Raw genomic sequence first — 21,894 nt, 5'->3', positions numbered from 1 at the left:
CAAACTTATGTCATTAGAAAAAAGAAGCAAGAATCGTGCAAATTAAAAGTTGTATTAACAACTTTTAATTTGCACGATTCTTGCTTCTTTTTTCTAATGACATAATTTGGTCAAAAATGAAGTAAGTTGACACATTGCACGATTCAACTTGAAGATGTCTTCAAGTTTAAAAACTGTTTAAAAACATTTCGTAAAATTTAATGACTTCTCCTGGTTTTTGCTGCTTAAAAAAATTCCATGACAATTTTAGGCTCTCCAGGACCGAAGCAAAAATTTACCCGAAATTATCGAGCGTTGGATACTATTTCAATATTGAGAAAGAATACGAGGGAAGTAAATAAATAAGAAAAAACAAAAATTAAAAATCAAGTTCAGCATAAGAAATGGAGAATGAAGGCAGAACCTTGAACTAACTAACTGACTGACTCGTACTATATGTGACCAGTGACTGTTATAAAAGGAATGATGATAAAAGACGAAAAGTGTAGAGACCAGACGAAATTTCGTTTCTAACTTTCCCACCGCAATTCTTGCTTTTATATGTATAGCGTGAATTGCCGTAATATCCGGTTTCTATTCCAATTCTCACTTGTTTTATTATAATTTCTCTGTTTCCGTATTCCAAAAAACTTTTACTGTCTTCCTCGTTGGTACAATTGAATTTTTTTTCTTTCGCGTTTCATTTTATTACAATTATGTCACAAGAACAAATCCTAACTATCAGCAACATTGCTGCAACCTTCAGAATATTGAGGCAAAGCTGCTAATTTTGCTCCAAGTTTAGATGCTGTTGGAGCATCATCAAAACTTGCTGCAATGTTTCAGTGTTTTTTAGTTTGTTTTAGTGGATTTTGTTTCAGTTTTGTTTCAGTGAATTATTTCGCCAAACATATCTTCTAAAAAATAATAATAATAATTTAACGACATGATGAAAAGTGTGTTATTAATTGTTGATGAAAATTTAATATTCTGTTTTGTTGTTGAGATTTTTGATATTCTATAAAAAGTGAGGAAGAAAAAGAAGAAATAAATTCCTCAATGAAATATAGAACAAGTATTCGTTGGAAAGTGTAATTATACTGCCGACCTATTGGTTATTCTAGGATCAGCTACTTTTTCGGGGCGTGTAGGTGTTTAAACTTTAAAGTTGTTTTGAAAATTGTTGAAAATTACTTGATTTAACGTTATTGCTTGTATCCTCAAAGGCTTGAGTGTAAGATTTGCCAGAGGGAAATTTTTGATAATCTATTATGAATTTCATAAACACTCCAATATAGTATATGAGAAAATAAATTAAATCCAAAGAGAATTATACTGGAAAATTAACTTCAAAATTTATTTTTTAATAATAAAAAATTATTGTTTTTTTGATTTCAATAGAAACTTGCTCCTTTGCAGCAATTGCAATTGCTCCTATGCAAAACAATAAATTTTTTTATGGACATATTTATAGAAATTCTGCCATTTGTAATAGAAATGTAATTTCTGTTAATAAAATTTTAAAGTTTAAATTAAGAAAAAAAAATTCACATCGATTTTAACAAAGACATCGCCAGGTGTCTAATTCTTCCCCCCATGTCCTATATATTCTCCCATATTGCGTATAAGGAGGACTAGGTTAACTGAATACTACACATGACATCACATGTGGACGCATCTTCTCTTGTGAATTAAATCTACTCAACATTCTTATTTCAGATTTATTTATTATTTATCTTCCTCGCCGCACTCATCGAACTAAAGATTAACTTGACGATATTTACAAAAAAAATGTATAAATATATGACGAAGAAAATCTTTTGAAAAATTGTGATTGAAATGTTAAAAAAAAACACAAATTAGTTAATTTTGAAAAAGGAAATGAGAAATTACTTATTATTACCCTTTGATAGGGTCTTCTTAAAAATCATTCCTATAGAAGGGTCGTCATATTCACGTTAAAAATATTTTAAAAAATGTACACGGAAAAAAAATTTTACCCAGAACAGCTACAAATTTCATTATATTAGCGAAATTCTTAGTTATTTTAGTTAAGACTTTCGCTATTCTAGAGAAACTTATCGCTGTTCCAGGTAAAAATTTTTTTTCCCATGATAAGAGCAAGTATTTAAAATCGAATATTAAAAGTATTTCAGATCAAACAGTAGATCTGAAGAAGGTATAATCTTTCTACAAAAAAAATGTGTACAATCTCTAAAAACATGTCCAGATAAAACCAATGAAAATACCGATAGAAATCAATGAATCGCCGTACCTTTGATCTCAGCAATATGTGCGTCATATTCACTGCGACTTCTAACATATTCCATTCTCGATCCAATATTTTGAAAACTCTGATTCCGATACTCGGCGTACCATTCGGATGGTGCTTTGTCATCCATTGCACTCGATGGTCGTGGGCTCGTTCCTCTTCTTTGAAAAAGACTCTCCTCCGATGGAAACTTTGCGAACGATGTCACCGAACTTGATTTACTTTGACTTTGACTTTGTATTCCATGACTGTGACTCTGATACGCTGAATCCTCGAAAACATGCTCCTCACTCGGTGTGCTTGCCTCCGTCAACACTTGTCCCGGCGACAAATTACTGTTTCCATTGCTTCCAATCATTCCACTTGACAATGATGATGTGATTTCTCGAATGCTCTTTTTCACTGTGATCTTCTCAAATTTCACCACCTTTGTACCAATTTTTAAAATTTTACTCTTTTACACCCATTCTTAACTTTCAAGTATCAAATTGCCACCAAAAATGTGGATCAAATCAAAAACTGATCCAAATTTTTCGCATCAATTTGCAATTGCCACGAAAAATGTTGTCAAATCAAAAATTGATCCAAATTTTTCGCCTCAATTTGATATTTAGTAGCATTTTGATACTTTCAAGAAAATTGTGCCCCAATGTTGTACGATTTTAAAAAAGAAATTCCCAAAATGGATATTGGTTTTATCTGCGTTATGAAACACTTCTAAAAATTAATAATTACTGTACGGAACGACAATTCAATACTTTTGTGGAATTTATTTTCAATTGCATAATTCTGACATTGATACGTTTTGTGAATAATCTTCAAGTCTTTTTAGAAAAAAAATTATTATTCAACGCATAAAAATAAAAATTGTTGGATATGTGGAAAATATTTAAATTAAGAAACTTCCGTAGTGAAATTCATCATTAATTTTTTGATCGTAATTCAAATTTTATAGTATAGAATAAAAAAAATTTATAGTCTTTACAAAAAAGGATTCGCAATTGTATTTAAATTTTAGATTATATAATCGAAAATAAAATAAAAGTTTAACAACAAAATACGTTTATTAATGAAAATAAAAGAACTTGGCTCAGGTGTTAATTCCAATCCGGAAGATTAAATTTACAGAATGAGATTTAAGAAAATCGATCCCAGGAATAATTTAATCCAAATCTTATCACTTTTTCTATGTACTGTATAATAGACTTTTTTTCCAATTTCGTTCTTGTATTTGAATTTAATGTCAATATAAAGAGCAGTCACTGATAAAACTATTTTCAATTACTTTTCCATTTTATTATCTCTGTTATATTTAAATTTTTTCCTCTTTGACTAAATTAAGAAACAAAAATTCTCTTTTTTAAACAAAAAAAGTTCCAAATTCTTCCTAAAATGAGAATGTAAAAATCAGAATTGTTACAAAAAACAAGACCTCATTTTTTACAAGAATGTAAAAATAAATACTTACTACACAGAGTAAAAAATCTTTAATTCATAAAAAACGATTCAAAGAACTGTTTCCATCATCATTGAAACAGATTTATTAATCTTTTTGCACTTTATAGAAAATTACATCAAGGTTTTTATTATGTACTTGAGAAGATAATTTGCCTCTCTGAGTAAATTAGTAGAAAGATTAATGTTGATAATGATGTAAATAGAAATGTAGCGATAAGAATAATTACAATATTGACAAAAGCGCATCTTCATTTCTCATTAGTTTGTTATCTTATTTATTTTAGTTGCATATTAATAACTTTTTAAAGTTTGTTTTAATAAGTCTGGTACAGTTGTTTTTAAATGTTTCTAATATTTAATAAAACTAAAATGCTTTTAGAAATTAAATTTTTGAATGTTTAACCTTTTGCAATTTTTATTCTATTCCCACTTTTAATTTTCTTCTCGAAGATCATCTTTAATGCTTTATTTTCTTAAAATATTTGCATCTAATCATATTTCCTGTTTCCTACAATAATCATCATTAAATGTTACATCAACAATTGTAAATACTTCTCTTACATTGTATGTTCCTTGAAGTATTTTGATTTTCAATATTCATTGTAATAAACTAATTATTTCATTATAAAGATCAAAGTTTACAACGTTATTCCTGCATGTAAACCAATATCCATTTTTTAATTCATGATATCAAAATTAGGAGTGTTTGTGCTAAAAGTATTTGGAAAAAGAGAAAGACCCAAACTACCTTTGCTCCGTTAAATTCCCCCTCCTCGACGAGTCGTTCGAAACTTTCTTCAAATGATGAATTATTACTGGCCCTAGATGACGATCTGGGAATATTAATGGTCAAATTGGAAGAGCTCCGATTCGCCTGACCATCATCAACTTCATCCCTCTGGAGATCGTCCATGCTTGCAGATCTACTGCCACTTCTGGACCACATTTGCTCGAAAAAGTTAACCCTCTCGCTTAGAGCTTTGCCACGTGGTGTTTTTGGACTGCCACTGGGGGTGGATTTCCCGGCACCACCCCCACCACCACTGGGCGGGGTTGATCGCGACATCCTTATGCACAACTTTTCAAATATCAATACAACACTTCTATTCTCATCAACATCATTAAACTCTTGGGTTCAACAATTATTCTCCACTGTCACTATTATCATCACCGTCAACTTATGACACTCCAAGTGTTTGAAAAAGCAACTCCCATGATTTGATAATAGAATTCGACCATTCGACGCACGTGTTTATGGAGAGAAAGGTTTTTCAAATGTATTTGTATTCGTATGGGAAGGTTAAATTCCGTTTAGGGACATGAATTGTAGCATTAAAAGATATATACGTGATGTAGGTTCAGACGCCGGTTCGATACTGGTTAGGTTGGCTCGGTGGAGAGTCAAGTTTTCTCCTTCCAGTGCCTTTCCATCGTCGACAATTGTTAGGGACTATAGTGTGGATGATGCAGTTTGTAGAAACCAACTGCTTTTAAACAGTTCTCCGCCGCTACCATCAAAATCAACCCCCTATATATCCGCAAGCGCCTAGCCTTTTCAACCCCACAAGCACATGTTCCACAATCGTTAATACCAACAGACTTTATAGTTCCAATACTTGAACCAACGTACCACCACTCGATCAATCTTTTATTTCGATGTCTTATTTTCATAATTTCTTTACTTAATTTTTACACATCATATCCGATGGGCTCGAACAAGTGAAAGTATTTCAAAAATACATACGCGGAGTTTACGGACAAAAAATTAAAAATTGCGGGCCATTTACGGACCACTTATTACTGACAAAAATATAATCAGTCCGAGTCAAATAAGAGAACTAAAAAATTTTTAATTTTAACTAAATTTAAAGTTAAAACTATAAAATTAAATTTTCCATATAACTATAAAACATGAAGAAATCAATCAATCCGAGTCTTCGACTCGGAGTGATCGATTTCTTCACGTTCTATAATAATTAAAAATGGCAAATTGATAAAATCATTATTTTATATTATAAGAATATTGTTATTGTAACTTCTTCAAAATTATTTTCATCATTTCAATTCAATTATTATTTACAAGAAGTTTTAACTAAAATTCTTCTTTAAATCAATTATTTTTAATAATTTTCGAAAAAGTTCTTTGACAATTTCCAAATTCATTTGTTTGCAATATTCAATTTTCCGAAATTTCAATTATTCGTAAATTCTTCAATTAAATGTACATTAGCAAATAAAAACTTCAAATAATTTTTTTTTTTAAATCCACAATTAGACTTTTTCAGAAAAATTAATTTCAAAATTCAATTATTTCTTAAAATTCACTTTATATTGCTTTTAATATTCAATTATCTGAAATTCATTTTTTTATCAATTTTTATTAGAAAATTTTACGAGAATTCAATTATTTAAATACAAAAATAAATAATTTGTTGAATAATTGAATGTTTCTTAAAATTCAATTCTCATAAAGAATTTTATCAACAAAGTAAATAATTAAGTTGATTCGACAAATTTTAATAAAATTTTTATGAGTTTTTTCGAGGAATTCGATTAAAATTGTATTAAAAATAATTGAAATTCTGAAATGAGTTTTATTATTTATAAAAATAATTAAGTTCCTAAAAAAAATTTTTATACGAAATAGTTGAAAATTACGAAAATAATTGAATCTTTGTAAAAATTTTATTATTTATGAAAATAATTGAATTCCTAGAAAGAATTTTAGTATTTACGAAAATAATTGAATTCTCGCGAAGAATTTAATCAAAAAAATTGATAATAATTGAATTTCTTCGAAGAATTTAATTATTTATAAAAGTAATTGGATGTTTTCGAGAAAATGTAATTAAAATTGTATTGAAAATAATTTAATTCTTAGCAAGATTTTTTATTAAAATTTTTTAAAATAATTGTATTTTGTTTTGAAGAGTTTATTTCAATTTTCTTGAAAATAATAGTTTTTTAAAAAAAATTTTTACTGGAAATTTTGAGAGCAATTGAATTTTATGAAAAATTTCTTTCAAATTTTTAAAATAATCGGTTTTCATTATTAATTGTAATTATTAATTTTCCTATCAAATTTTAATTAAAAATTTTGAAAATAATTGAAATTTACAAAGAATTTTATTAAAAACTTTTGAGAACAATTGAAAACATTTTTTTAAAAATTCTATTGAAAATAATTGAATTCTTGCCAAGAATTTTACAAATTTATAAAAATAATTGAATTGTTTACAAGAATTTTACTTTAGAACTGTTAAAAATAATTAAATTTAAATATTTTTTAAAATAATTGTATTCTTTCGAGAAATTTTATTATTTATGAAAATAATTGAATTCCTTTGAAGAATTTTCTTATTTATCAAAACAATTGAATTCTTGCGGAGGATTTTACAATATTCATGAAAATAATATTGAATTTTTTGATGGAATTGTATTGAAATCTTGAAAATAATTGAATTTCGGAGAAGAATTTTAATATTTCTAAAAATAATTGAAATTTTGACGAGAATTTAAAAAAAATTTTGAACATATAAATAATTGAATTTCGGCGAAGAATTTTATAACTTTTGAAAATAATTGAATTTCTCCAATCATTCTAAATATTTTGGAAAAAAAAGTACGAAAAATAAGAAATTAAGTCTGACTAAAGCTTGTTTTTACTACTTATTTTGGAAAAATACGAAAAAATATTTGATTAAAAATTGTTTTTACTAAATAAAATTCTCCAAATTATATCGTACCTATAATTTACGAACTTTTCGTCATTTTTAGTTTTTTTTTATCAAATTATACGGATTTTCGACTATTAATTTTTTAAAATAAATTTTTTGTCCCTTTTTCGTCATTAATAAATGAATCATCCCCAATATGCGCAGTGAAGAAAAATCAACAAAATTGATCATTAGAATTACAAACAGTAACATTCGAGTTTATAATTTATTTATGTCCCTACACTCATGAAAAAATAGCTACTCGAATGAAATATTAATCTTCATTTTATGTTATCAGCGTTAAATGATAGATAAATTCCAATGTGACTAAATCGAATCAAACTTTCTGACCAACGACAAGAGCTGATGTCTTGGCGAGATTGAGATTCGAGCGCAATTAACAATGTTGGCAATTAAGATCGTTGTGTTAAATATTTTAATATTGTTTATCATCCACGAAACTGTTTAAAAAAAAAAATTGTCTGAAAAATATTTCTGTAAAAATTAATAAATTTGCTGATTGATGGAATTAGAAAAAGAGGAAGGAAGACTTTCATCATCAATTAATTTTAATCGATGGCTTGAGTCATAACTTTTGCATACTTAAAATCATTCTCTCAAGACTGGAATTCAGTCAAACAATAAATGTTTTATTGTTTGATGTTTTTTTTTGATTCTCTAAGTAAAGTTTATATTTTGTTGAAGGGGGGAAAAATTCATTAATACAAAGCACACTTTGAGGCTCATCGCGGTTCCTATTTGGCGTGCGTGCGGACATGTACAAAATGTGCCCTCCGAACACCTGCTTGACCTGCTTCCTTAGCCCAATACACTAGTAGTCAGGTTCATTTGTACGTGTATATTCGCTCTTTACATCATTAACAGCATTGATCCTGGAGAAATAATACTTCGTCTACTGAGGCGTAAATTCTATCTTCAAAATCGTACACACGTCAATCGATTGTTAGTTCATTCAAAACACATTTCCTGCTCTTCTGCACTACATATGTATACATAATTAAACGTTCATTCACACGAAAATTATCGATTTTCCCAAATCTCTACATTTCTCATTCGACTGAAAAAATTTATTTACAATTAGATTTTTGAATTAGTTTATACTTCAATTTTATTCTTAAAATAAAAATTTATTCTTGCTTCGCTTTGTCACAAAATTATTATTTTTTCTAAATCGGAATCATTGAATCTGAAGCCATCGGAAGCCATAGAGCGTTCTTCACCCTAATATGATCAGACTTTGATTCATTCACCTAGGCATTCAAGAAGAATTGATATTTGAGTAAAAAATATCTTTCTTAGTTTTTAATTTATTTAAACTCGAAATTAATTATCTTGATCTTTGCCCATTTCTTAAAAGTTTACTTACTCTTCACATATCTCCAAAACAAAGCAGAAAGCACATCTCAATAATCAATTTTTTTGACCAACATTCATAAAATATTTCCTACCCACAAAATTTCCACTGATACTAATTAAAAATTCGTGCCTATCGATTAATTTCGACGTCTCCTCTCGATATTCAACGAAATAAACCGTTAACTCAAGATTAGAAGCTTGTGCATGTCGATAATGGGGCCTGTTTAATAATCTACTGCCATCATTAATGGTAAAGTACTCCAAATTCTTGAGACGAATCATAAGAATGATTTTAAATTTAATTCTCTCCTTAATTCGTACACTGTGCTTTATCACTTCCAACGTATGCGAGATTCCCCAATGTTGTCGTAAATAATGTACAAGAGAATTGAGCCATTTGGTTTCGTAATTTATTGTTTCATTGTCAGCGACAATTACAGTCACTAATAAAACTGTTAGAATTGTTATACTTTTCATTGCTAGAGAGTTTTGTATCCGAAAAAAGACATGTGAAAACTGCACATGGTTGTTTTTTAAATGACATACGATAGTACAAACTTGGCCTTTGCGGAGGTCTAAAGCTATTTTTCTGTATTCCCATAGCAACATTTCCACAAAATGACAAAACAATGCAAATGAGGTAAATATCGATTTGAAAAATACTATTTTTTTACTGTTCGGGTTAGACATTTGGTCAGATTCTGTCTTTTGTCGGAGGATCGGAAAGGCTCATAGTAACAAAAGTAAATGAATTTGACTATGACTCTAGATTTGATTTTGATTTTAACATTGACCTTGTCTCTAACTTTGACCTCAATTTCTTTTTTAAAGTGATTTGAGTCAAAACACGAATGTCAAACTCAAAATCGAATCAAAAGTCAAAGTCAGATACTTCCTATTACCCCGGAGAAAAGTAAACAATTGGCAAAATTAGGTTTGGTGAAAATTTTGAGTAATAAAATGCAAACTTGGTTGCGTTACATTTAGTCGGATTGTTTATGATGTTAGCTGCACTAGGAAGAAATTGGCTTCATCCTTTTGAGATGATAAATGGCAAACTTTTTCGTTTTTAGATATCCCGGAGCGTATAGCAACATATCTAATTCCTCACTGGACACTTGATGAATCATTACGACAGGGCATCTATTTTTAGCAGAATCGAGTATCTTATATACGAAAAAAGCACCTCCGGGCTTCAGCCTACTACTCCTAGGGCGAGAGTATAAAATCTTATGCAAATAAACTATTCATCGTAACTATTCATCACAAACAGTGAGCAGACGAATTCCCAATGATGCTGCGAGAGAATAATCCTCGATTATTTACTTGTCTGGAAAAACCCTTTTATTCTTTTTAAATCTACTTGCGGATCAAATTATCATCCAAGTGTATAAATTTCTCTATATGTGACAGGGACCTACAGTTCAAAAAAATCAATTTTTTTTATTGATATTAAGTGATTATGATAGAGACAATTTTTTTCTATCAGAATCACTATAAATAATAAAAAATTGATTTTTTTGAAACCGTGGGTCCCTTTTAACTGCCCCTGTCATATTCATCAGCATTAATTTACTTAAAAGAAATCGGTCCTAAAATTCTTGGCCCCCCTTTCCTTTGAAGTGTGACGTAATATGTGGACATCCTAGAAATTGTCGAAATAAGTATTAACTAACTTACTACTGTCGTCATCAATCAATTTTACATCCTTTCGATATTTGACAACTAGATGGAAAATTTTCTGCAACGCCGGCGAAAATTAACAGCTGTGAGAAGACTATTTCTGTTTTTGTTAAAATTACTTCACAGAAAACCTTTTGCATCAAAGGAAAAATCTTGCCAGGAGGAGTGAGTAAATTGATTTGGAAATTTTTTTTTTTTTGGAAAAGCTGCAATTCCTATTATTACCAGTCCAAATCAAGTCAGAGAACTTTTTCGAAAATTATTCAAATTGATTGAAAGAAGAATTTTAGTTAAAAATTCTTGAAAATCATAATTTAATTGAAAAGATGAAAATAATTTTAAAAAAGTACAATATTCTTATAATATCAAATAATGATTTTATCACTCCGAGTGATGATTGATTTCTTCATGTTTTATAAATAATTAAAGATGGCCCAGTTATAATTTAAAAGAAGAATTATATAATTCTTTATAATTTATAATTATAAATTATATAATAATATTGTACATCTTCAAAATTATTTTCATCATTACACAAAAACCAACAAGAAATTTAATTTTCTCCCCTAAATTAAATTAATTAAATTAAACTTAAATCTGAATTAAGTCTAAGTTAGGACTTGAAATAATACTCTCAAGGTTAAAATTCAGTCAAAAATGTTTCTAATGTATACGGTTTTAGTGAAAAGTGTACTGAAAGTAAGATTTATTTTTTTACAGTGAAAGTAAAATGATTAATGACTCTAAGGGGCCATCCATAAACTACGTTACCAATTTAGGGGGGAGGGGGTCTAAAAAGTCTGAAAAATTGGTAACGTAGTTTACGGACAGCCCCTAAGAGTAACCGGATATTCAGGATATTCTTAGGATATCCGTAGGATACTAGTAATATTTAGGATGTCTTACAGATGGAGGATATTCTAAAACATCAGGTTATTTCATAAGTTTATCCTGAATATCTGCGGCTGCTTTTATGGAAACAGCACTATAAAGAAATGACGACAAAAAAGAATGACCTAAAGATCGTTCCTTTTAAAAGAAGGAAGCGAATAATATTGAATGGCTGAAGCAGTTGCTCGTCACTTCTATTTATAAATACATTGGCCGCTGTCTCGCGGATTCTATTCTATTTCCCTTGCATAGACAACTAAAAGCAATGTGCGCGGGAATCACGTTTACGAGTCTAGTACATCGTGGCATGTGACGACTTACATACGACTATGTGCATTCATTCGCGTTGTAAAATTACGCAACGCCATATGTATCCGTTTAGTATGTGTGTCAAAGACCACACACACACTTGACTACATCACTTTTTTCATTTTCTATTTACTTAATAATACAAATTCTATACCCTTCGGCAAATTATATTATACAATAGAAGAATTTGGATCAAGGAGTATTGTATTAATTTACGAGCGGCGTTTTCTTTCAATTCTTTCAATTGAGAGAAGCTGTATCTAAAGAATACGCTTGAGATTTATAGAGAACTGTTATGTTCTGTAATAGAGTTTAGGTTTACTTTATGGTAAAGATTACGTAAGTAAATGCGTAAGTACTATAACAGGAGTAAATATCAAGAAAGTTAAAGTTGTACTATGATTTTTTATTATTTCTTTTCAGTTATATTTGAAAGTCAGGACAGCATGGTATATTGGTATTCTTAAGGATGATGTAATAAAGTGTTAAACAAACTAAAATCCCTCAAAAGTTTCGTCCTTATGTAATTCGTTAGCGGTTTCCAGTGTTATTTATACAATTATTTCTTTGCAGAGCAAATACAAAATTCATACAAAAAACAGGTTCTGTATAATCTATGTGACAAAATTTGCATATTTAGTATTGCACCTTCGGCAAAAATGAATCATTTTCTTTGCACTTTCCTGTTTTTGAATTTCAAATCTTTCTGTTTTTAAACTTTTACACGATTGTGAAAGAGCTTTCGATCCTTTTTTCATAAGTTCATTTTTTATTATATGAAAATATTTCTTTATATAATTTATAATATAACTGATAATAACAGATATTAGTAATATCAGTAATTATTTAAAGAAGCAAAAAGAAAAAAATATTAATAGCAATTGTCTATTCTGTATAAAATAACGGAAGAATATGCAAAATTTGATCCGTAAAAATTCAATTAAGTATAAAAAGAGATTCGAAATAAATTGAAACCTTTTTGTTTTCGTTAACCTTTCAGAGTGTTTACATTTTTCAAAAACTACACCATAATCCCTACTATCTCTTGCGTAATCGGTAATCTCTTCCCCTTTATCTTTCCAATTATTTTTAGCTTTTAATGAACTCAGTCAGTGTTTAGATGTTGAGGGTATTCTGTGACATTTTTAACGTTTTAAAGGTTCTTCCGACACCTCTTGTTTTGAAAATAAAGAATTCATTTTTCATTTCCCCCACCAAAACAGAAAAACACGTGCGGTACGTTTATAATTGTTTTCTTTGCTACTGAACATCAATAACAATTATTAGGGTCTTCCAAGACGAATAAAAATTCGTGTCGAGATGGCGAATTTTGTCTGCCAGTTCGGTATCCGAAAATTAATTTTAAAAAAAGAAGAACATTGTAAATAGCACTTACCTTGCAGTTGATGAATAGTCGCTTGATACTCGGCAAGTTTCTCGTCCACATAATCCTGACTTTGACTGGCAATAATTTCTGCTGTACTGGGGCCTGATTCGTCCTCCTCTTGATTAGGTTCCAGTGGAACACCGACGTACTCGTATTCCCCCGGTCTGTACGGGGCAATTAGGTATTCGGGTGGTCCACAAGGTACTGGAGAAGTTGTTCCACTACCCACTGGGCTCTGTGCAATCACGATTCGTTCACTTTATTATTTTAGTAATAAGTTGTGTGCTTTATTGGGCATAGTAAAAGAATAATATTTGGCCCATATTATACTTTTCCACATTTGGGTCATAACTGCAATGCCCAACAGCATCTGAACTATCAGCAATATTGACAATATTGCTTCAAGGTTTACAATTTTGTTGATGTTGCTGAAAGTTTAGATGCTGTAAGGGACCCAGGTGGAAAAGTTAATGTTAATTTAACGACATTTTTTGGTCACTAATGTCAGATTATAACGTTAGCATAACGTTAGTCCAACGTTAGTACCATTAATAGCATTAGTCTAACGTTAACCTAAGGTTAGTAGCATTAGTCTAACGGTAGTCTAACGTTATTAACGTTAACTTTTCCACCTGGGAATGTAGTTTGTGATTCAATAATAATTGGATCAATTTCCACACGGGTCATCATTATTCAGCCCCTAATGCATAAGTAGTAGAATAATATAAGTAGTTTGAAAAAATATAGTTACCATCATTTGTGTGGGTATGTACGGCCTGGGTGCAGCGTTTCCTGAAGAAATGGACGAAGGCCAACGTGGTCTTGGACACTGAATAAAACCGGGCGATGGACAACCAAACACCGGCGACATTCCCGGTGAAATGGGCATCCCAATCGGAACCGGACTCATTGGATGATGCATCGATCCCAAATATGTCACTGGTGACATTGGACGAGCATGAGACAATGGAGTCGATGGAGCACGCGGTCGGTGTTGTTGTTGTTGTTGTTGTTGTGAACCTGGCGATTGAAATGGATGTGGCGACGAGGACATCGGACTGTATGGTGACGCAGGCCGAAAGGGACTCGGCGCACTTGGTCTCGCACTCCAATTCCCAGGTGCTCCATATCCCCCCGGTCCACCTCTCTGTGGATGCTGTGACATCTTCTACGAGTCAATCACTCCCGCATCGCCCATCACTGAAATTATTACATTGTTCACGTCTCTTCCAAATTAGGTCTAATCTCTAATCAGTAGTAACATTCTGCTAGTCTAGCCAATCACAATTAACCCAGTTCGCTCACCCTGAACGTTGAAAACAGTTCTGGAAGTTTATAATATTGAGAATCCCTACCAAAAATAAGGGAATCTGTCGAGAGAGAAAAATGGATCAGTGGTAGAAAAACGTTAATGTGACTCTGGGTCGCCTAATGACAGTGAATATATAATTCGTTTCTGTGGCTTTAGGCCAAATCCTCTATGGAAATAGGTGATACGTGTGTTCTAAAACGTATACGCATTGAATGTAACTGACAGCTACACCTGATATATACAAATTTGAATCACGCACTAAATTTAACATAATTCAATGTAGAAAATACCAAACTTTAAATAACTGTAGATTAGGGGCCAGTTACACCAAATCTGATTAAAAAGTTAATCAATAATTAGGGTCAGTTTCATCAACAAAGATCAAAAATTAATTTATGATCGGACCAGTTTAACCTACCCAGTTAATCAAAAATTAAATCCTTAACCGACCAATCGTGGGAGGTTAAAATGACTTTAATCATTGATTAACTTTTAATCGGAGTCGAACATAATAATTTTCGGACACCTTTAGGACACCTTTAGGACACCTTTAGGACACCTTTAGGACGTTCGTATGATATCCTGGAGTAACAATTGGATAAAGTGTCATATTTTTGAGTTGACGGATTTTCGATTTAAATGAGTCCGATGCTCCCAAAGATTTTTGTCCGGATACCGAGTGTAGGACGTTTAAATTTAGTCTAATTTCTATTTTTATTCAAGCGCCGCTACACACTCATATATTTATTAGAGTATAATGTACATATATTCTAAATGTCCCCAAAGAGGGATATTTCAGAAGTTGACACGATTATATTTACAGCCGCAAGAATGCCCTCTTTGTGGAAATTTGTATTTTACGACCCGCTTAATTCCTCCAGCAATTAATTATTTTTTTCCAAAACAAACTATCAAGTATGTTTCACTACATCTTCTAAATTATTATTATAACAATAATTGTAATTGTTATTATTATAATAATAATTGTAATAATAATAATTATTACTTTAGACCCTATAGAAGTTTATAATAATAATGACAATGGGAGAAAATGGTAAGTAAATAATCGTCGGGGTTAAGCAGCGCTTATGGCGATTAACGCTCTGATGGATGTAGCGCCCTTGACTTTTCTTGTTGACCGTGAATTTTTTTAATATTTAAAAATAAAATTTTTCGAATAAGAATAATTTGTATTCTCTAATATGGCTTTGCTCCTAATACGAAAATCTCTGTCGATTTTGATTTCAATTGCTTTTTTACCATCAATTAGTAATCGAACCATTTGGCTCGCCATTTGGTCATAAGGAAAAATAAAGATGAAAAATTTACCGATTTTTACTTGAAGCGGACAATTATTAACTTAGCTGGTACAACATGAAAAATGCTATCAAGAATATTTTTTTAAAGAAAATGAAAATTAAGAGCCTCAACTGAAGGTAAAATAATGGAAAAAGAAGAAAAAAGAAGAAGAAGAAAAGGAAGTACCGAAACTCACCTCCCAGAAATCGAAGTATTGAAATTATAAATCCAAGAAGTAAAACAATTTTCGTTCGATTTTTTGTAATTAAAGAATTGTCGAAGCACTTCTTCGGTACCCGCGGCGGACTCGAGGAGTAATTACCCCCCCTCAAAAAAAAAAAAAATAAATGCCAATAAAAAATGTTAAAAACCACTATCACATAAAATGATCAATGACCTATTAAAAATTTTTTTTCTCGATAGGAACCAGCCCACAACGAAGAACACGAAGAGACTAACTACTGGATCATTGGTCCAGGATGGGCGTCGTGACACAGGCGTCGGGACGCCACATTTATATTTAACTTTGGCATCACTCGACATTCGACTTCACGCACCTCTTTCTCCACCTCCAACATCTTTTTTGTCTCTTCTTTCATGATTTTCTCGAAAAATCATCTTCTTTTTCTCTCTCTCTCACTTTTTATTTTCTTTACCTCCCTTTTTGCTTTTATTCTATTTTTCTTTCATTCGTTTTAAAAGTTTGTTTGAAATATGTTTACAAGCGCATGCAACAGATCAAAGTAAAAACTTCCATTACCATTACTCGATGAGGTAACGATCTAAAGAGACGAGAATACTGTCAACGGGTTATATACTCATCGATAATTTTAATTTTTGGCCAAGAATTATTGCAGGGAATAATAAAAATTAAGGTCGTGATCTTAATTTTCTAATCTGTAAATTAATAATACTAAAAAATTAGGTGCAATGCTTTCAATATAATTTAAGGATTGGATCATTTTCGAAAAAGTATTCATTAAATAAGGAAGCTAGTAATTAAAAAAAGTTTTTGACACTAGGAAGCTAACTCCCTTAAAGTATTTTTAAAATTAATTTATACCTTTTCTTTAACAAGCTACTTAAATTTCTCTCTTCCGCTTCTGTACCATGTGTTTAATTTCCCAACTATAGTAGATCATCGTCAAACTTTGACATCCAAGATTTTGACCTTGTTTTTCGGCTCTGTAAACAGATTTTAAATAATTATTAACCTTAAAACTGCTACGTGCTGAAAAATCACGCTCAGTGCTACCCCCCGTCTGTCAGACCGCTATTCTTTTTTTTACGGCATTTTAGTAATTTATAATTTTCTACAGACAACCACTATTTTGATATAAAATTTTAATTATTTTGATTTTCAGCCTGTGAAGTGCTATCTGGCTACCTAAGAAGCTGGTTTTGTTTGTAATTTTTGATCATCTTGAGGGATGATAATTAATTAAGTTTCAAAAAAATTAATGAAAACTGATTTTAGTTTTAATTACGACAGAAACAATTAAAGAATTAAATAGAAACTTTCAATCAAGGTAAAGATAACTCAAAGATAATTTAAATGAAATCCGTTTGAAAAGAAATTGAATATTAAAGTAGAATTAATTTTGTTTGACGTGTTATAATAAAAGAACAATACAAACTTGTTTTTTGTTCGAGTTGAAAACTGTCCCTTCGTCTGATGAATAAATCCAACGCAATGGTGCTGACATTGTTATCAGGCCAATGGAAACGATTAATTGGTGTATACTATAAACGTTGTTCCTGAAGTCGTGCTCATACTTCAGTCCTAACTGGATAATGTGAACGTTCGGTCGCGCTAAGATGAATCAAAATACATTATCATTCTCCACTGTTACTTTTTTAATATTTTTCGCGAGTTTCACATTAATTGATTATGATGTTCATGCTGCCGGATCTATATGTGAGTGGGGGATATATTGTAATTTTTAATTACAGCTATAGAATAAAATTCTATACCTCAACATTGGATGAGTGTACCTATTTTTGATAGTGATTATTTTTTCTGATACAATGCTTTTGAATATATTCTAAATTGACTTTTCTTTAATCATACGACGATTTCTAGTCAAATTCTCATTTATGCTGGTCTTCAATTATAATTGAATCATGAATTTCGATAAGGGCTCAATTCTGAGAATCGTAAGTTAATCGCTCAAGTTGAGCCCTTTTTGAAATGCTTAAGGATGCCTTTTTTGCTTAAGGATATTTTTCAGCGGGTGTTATCAACTATCTTCAATTCATGAAAATGATTTAAAGAAATGTTTTTACATTTTTCGTATACTCTACGATAATTGACTGTCTATATATTGTATATCGAATTTATAATCTAATAGTAATAAAATTTTGATTTTCTTTTAATTGGAAGAAATTATAACGTAGATATTGAGTTGCATCGAATCTGAATAGTTAATGAGGAATGAAAAGCTAAGTGTCGATAATGCACGAAGCTTCCGCGCTAGTTCGTCTCACCACGACCTCCATTTGTCTTTCGTCATTATAATACACGAGATAAAATCACCGGTATAGACTAAAGCTTCAGACTACTGGCAAAGTACTCCAGTTAGGTATGGCCGTTTATCCACTTACGAACCCTATTCAAGTTTCAGCATCTCGTTTATACTCTTACTTATGTACCACTTCTTCTATTGTCTTTTACTTTCAACCATTTTCACAGTATTCTATCATTATTTTTTCGACCCTTTTTTTCGAATGACTGTAAATTACTGTCACCATTAAATTAAAAGACTTGTTTTCTTGCGCTATGCATCTTCTTAAATGTTCTTAAATGACTTCTTAATAAAGGAAAATTGTAGAAAATCTCCTGAGTACAAACGGAATATCGAGGTTTTAATCGTGTACATCAAACTACTAATTACTTCTGAGGTTCGTTCTTTCGCAATCATAAGTTTTATCATATGTTTAGATACACCGTTTTGGAACGACACATGGACTGACAAATTGAAACGAGATCTTCTTGTCAAATATGACAAATTCGCAAGACCTGCACATCACTTTAATTCAACTGTAGTCACTCTTGACATAGAAATCCATCATGTATCATTGGCAAGTTTTGTTTGCTTTTAAATTGAATAATTAATTATTACACGGAAAAGTTTTTGGTACATCAGACGTTCCTATCCCCACAGCATCTAAACTTGCAGATTTGCAGAAACATTGACAATATTGCTACAAGATTCAAAAATATTGAGGCTATGTTGTCAATGTTGCTGCAGGTTTATGGAGGTAGGTTAGTTGTTCTTAACTAAAGATTCATGTACTTAAATTTTTCCAGTATAATTTTATCATTGAAAATATAAAATCCAAAATTCAGGATAACAAGAAATGTTGAATTTCAGGACGATATGCAATCCGTTCTGTCTGTTCATTGCTTCCTCAGAATGGTAAGTTGCATGCATTGAAGTTAAATGATCATTTGGAAATTAACTCTTACTCACCGAAATTAAATTCATCTTAGGCCTGGAAGGATGAGAAATTGAAGTGGAATGCTTCGGATTATGGAGGACTGAAGCAGGCTCACTTGGGCATTCATGAAGTTTGGCAGCCTGACGTCGTTTTATATAACAGGTTAAATACTATTTTAGGTTAATAATAATTAACAGGTATCAAGTGGTACATGGAAATACTTATCTTAGTTTTTTTAGTGCGATGTTTGTGGATTTACTAGGTTTGAAGAAATTTTCATTTCAGTGTGGTCGTGAATGCAGTCGAACACTATGGAGACAGCCATTGCATTGTGGACGACGATGGAACAGTTTTTTGGGTTCCACCGGCTCAATTTCTTGCATTCTGCGATTTGGACCTACGACTCTGGCCCTTCGATACACAATCATGTTCTCTTAAATTGGGATCATGGACATATTCAGGCGATCAAATCGATTTACATCTTTTTAAGAAGCCTATGAAGGTGGAAAGTTGCTTTCTTCAATTTATACTGCACCTCGTATTAATGTATATCTCTTATATTACCGCATGCTCAAAACCTTTAAATATCTTAATGCAAGTTTTTCTACGTTTTACCCTCTCATCAAAGTATTTCCTTTTTTTTTTTTTTTTTTTCTTCTTAAATGACTTGAAGCTAGGCCAACTGTCAGAACACACACTCTTATATACCAACTAGTTTTGCGTTTCTACAGAACGACTTTTTGAGATTAGGAGTACTCGCATTTGCCTGGACCACCCGTCAATAGGTTTTCTCGCCAGAGAAGAGGGAAACTGTAGAAAACCTCTCCTGAGTACAACCGGTTTATCGACAGCCGAGTTTTAACGGTGTGTACCGGACAATAATCGACGGTGCACATCATTATACTTCGACGTCAAACCTCCCGCTCAGATTATCTCACGTGCCGGAAAAATCCCAGGCTAATGGGCGCGAACCAAGTACCCTTGGTCCGCCCACCGAGCCAGGCAGTATTTCCTTTAGAAAAAGACATGAGTGAGAAATCTCGAATTTAAATCGAAAATAATCGAATGTACTCTCGCAGTTAGCAATGAAAATGAAACATAGAAGGGCACACTCACATTTCCAAATCTAAATGAAATATAGTACCTTAAAAACTCACACATAGTTAGAAGATGGAGCTGCAGTCGCTCTATTCAATATTATTAAGAAGTAGCAATTTTTATTTTAATTAACTTAACTTTGGAGAAAGTTGAAATTATAATCCTAATTTATATAAGGATGGCCAACTTGCATTCCTTATGGTGTAAAGAATCAAAAAGTACTTTTGATTGAGTCAATAAGATTTGACTAGTTAAAAATTTAGGGGGTTCCCTCAGGATTTACATTTATATAGCTAAATACTTGAGAATTTTTTCTTTGTGCTACTAATTGGTAGCTTTTGATGTTTATAATTTTCTTGAACGAAATTGAAATTTTAGCCAGACCTTCTGATTACGAATACAGAATGGAAATTGGAGGAGATGACTAGAGGGCGTACTGTCGTTCACTACGAATGCTGTCCGGAACCGTACGTGACACTGGTCTTCAATTTGACTTTGAAGAGAAATGCTCTACTTTACTACAACATCATTTTTACACCGACTATCCGTACGTAATCCTATCATGTTATTCGTTTTTTTATATAAGAAAATTACCATAAGGAATATACTAATTACCACTTTTAAAAATTTGTAATTTTTATTTATATTCAGCAATCGTTTTTCTCACTCTCATGGCCTTTTGGTTACCACCTCAAAGCGAGGTAAGAATAGCAGTAGCTGGATGTACGGCTCTGATAATCTCGATATTTTTAATCTACTTCGGCTTTAAAATACCACCGGTAGCTGAAAATTTGCCACTTATTGGTAAGATAAACTTAAATTATTTCCGTTTTCAAAATTTAATCCCTTTCAAACTCTTTTTACATATTGAAAAAATTTGTTTTCAGTAAGATTCTATAGTGGCAGTCTTTATCAAGTGACAATTTCTCTAATTATTTCAATAGTAGTTTTGAATTTATCAAAAAGAGCAAATTGTTCACCAATTCCAAGAGGAATCAGGAATTTCCTGATGGGATGGCCAGGATCTTACTTAGGACTCTCAGATCACATTAATGCGGTATTTTCCTAATTTTATCAATTATTCTAAAAAAACTTTCAATTCGTCACTACTTTCTAGATCAACACTGGAACTAACATTAAACAAAAAAAAAAAAAAAAATTTCAGATTCATCAGCACAGACCAAGTGGTTGTCAAGAATTAAGAGAGAGCCACGTTGGAGATGTTTCAGTCTCGAGTCTCTCATCAAATGGCTTTGACGATTGTGATCGAGAAAATATAATTACACCTGAAAAGAATGTCAATCAACTTGAGTGGATTTTATTAGCCACAGCACTTGACAGAATATCTTTTTTCGTTTTTTGTATTATATTCAGTATCATGGCATTAGCGTGCATTGCATAAAGTCTGTACTGAAAATTTACAATAAATACACCAAAAAAAATTCAAAAGATCTCATGACAACATTAGTTAAAGATTTGATGAATTTTCAAAGTATTCTTTTAAATTATCTTAACAATTTATTCTAATTTCGAAATATAGTTTTCAAGTGCAAAAACATCGAATCTTCATAATGTTGCTCACCGTTGAAATTACAAAACATTAAATTAGATAATGATTATTAAAAGATGTAATGTAGAATAATGTTTAAACAGCTAACGAGAGGCGAATAAA

The 21,894-nt window shown here is 31.2% G+C and overlaps 2 protein-coding genes across 11 annotated transcripts in view; one reads left to right on the top strand and one right to left on the bottom strand.

Moving 5' to 3' along the window:
• Positions 1-16,738, bottom strand: part of LOC122504212 (nesprin-1) — a 110,070-nt gene extending 93,332 nt beyond the window's left edge. For 4 of the 8 annotated variants that reach the window (XM_043615156.1, XM_043615158.1, XM_043615157.1 and 1 more), the window contains exons 1-2: positions 4,458-5,336; positions 2,255-2,678 (exon numbers count right to left, since the gene is read on the bottom strand). In XM_043615156.1, the coding sequence (XP_043471091.1) occupies positions 2,255-2,678; positions 4,458-4,775 (742 nt within the window). In that variant the 5' untranslated portion in view covers positions 4,776-5,336. Of the gene's footprint in view, positions 1-2,254; positions 2,679-4,457; positions 5,421-13,081; positions 13,308-13,823 lie in introns of those variants that run through there. The other 4 variants (XM_043615161.1, XM_043615159.1, XM_043615164.1 and 1 more) reach the window with 4 other exon arrangements.
• An 84-nt stretch (positions 16,739-16,822) lies between these two features.
• Positions 16,823-21,889, top strand: LOC122504218 (acetylcholine receptor subunit alpha-like 1). Of its 3 annotated transcripts, none has more exons than XM_043615178.1 (9): positions 16,823-17,601; positions 18,625-18,764; positions 19,058-19,102; positions 19,177-19,286; positions 19,410-19,629; positions 20,601-20,769; positions 20,874-21,026; positions 21,110-21,279; positions 21,388-21,889. In XM_043615178.1, exons 1-9 carry the CDS (start codon positions 17,502-17,504, stop codon positions 21,622-21,624), a joined length of 1,344 nt encoding a protein of 447 aa, XP_043471113.1. In that variant the 5' UTR covers positions 16,823-17,501; the 3' UTR covers positions 21,625-21,889. The 3 variants fall into 3 exon arrangements, with proteins under 3 accessions (XP_043471113.1, XP_043471114.1, XP_043471115.1); XM_043615179.1 differs by having other exon boundaries at positions 16,825-17,601; positions 19,410-19,626; XM_043615180.1 differs by lacking the exon at positions 16,823-17,601 and adding an exon at positions 17,621-18,545.
• The last annotated feature ends 5 nt before the right edge of the window (positions 21,890-21,894 follow it).

This window comes from Leptopilina heterotoma, unplaced genomic scaffold (genome assembly GCF_015476425.1).
Source record: "Leptopilina heterotoma isolate Lh14 unplaced genomic scaffold, ASM1547642v1 Lhet_286, whole genome shotgun sequence".
NCBI lineage: Eukaryota > Metazoa > Arthropoda > Insecta > Hymenoptera > Figitidae > Leptopilina > Leptopilina heterotoma.
This window is presented reverse-complemented; position numbering and strand designations above follow the sequence as displayed.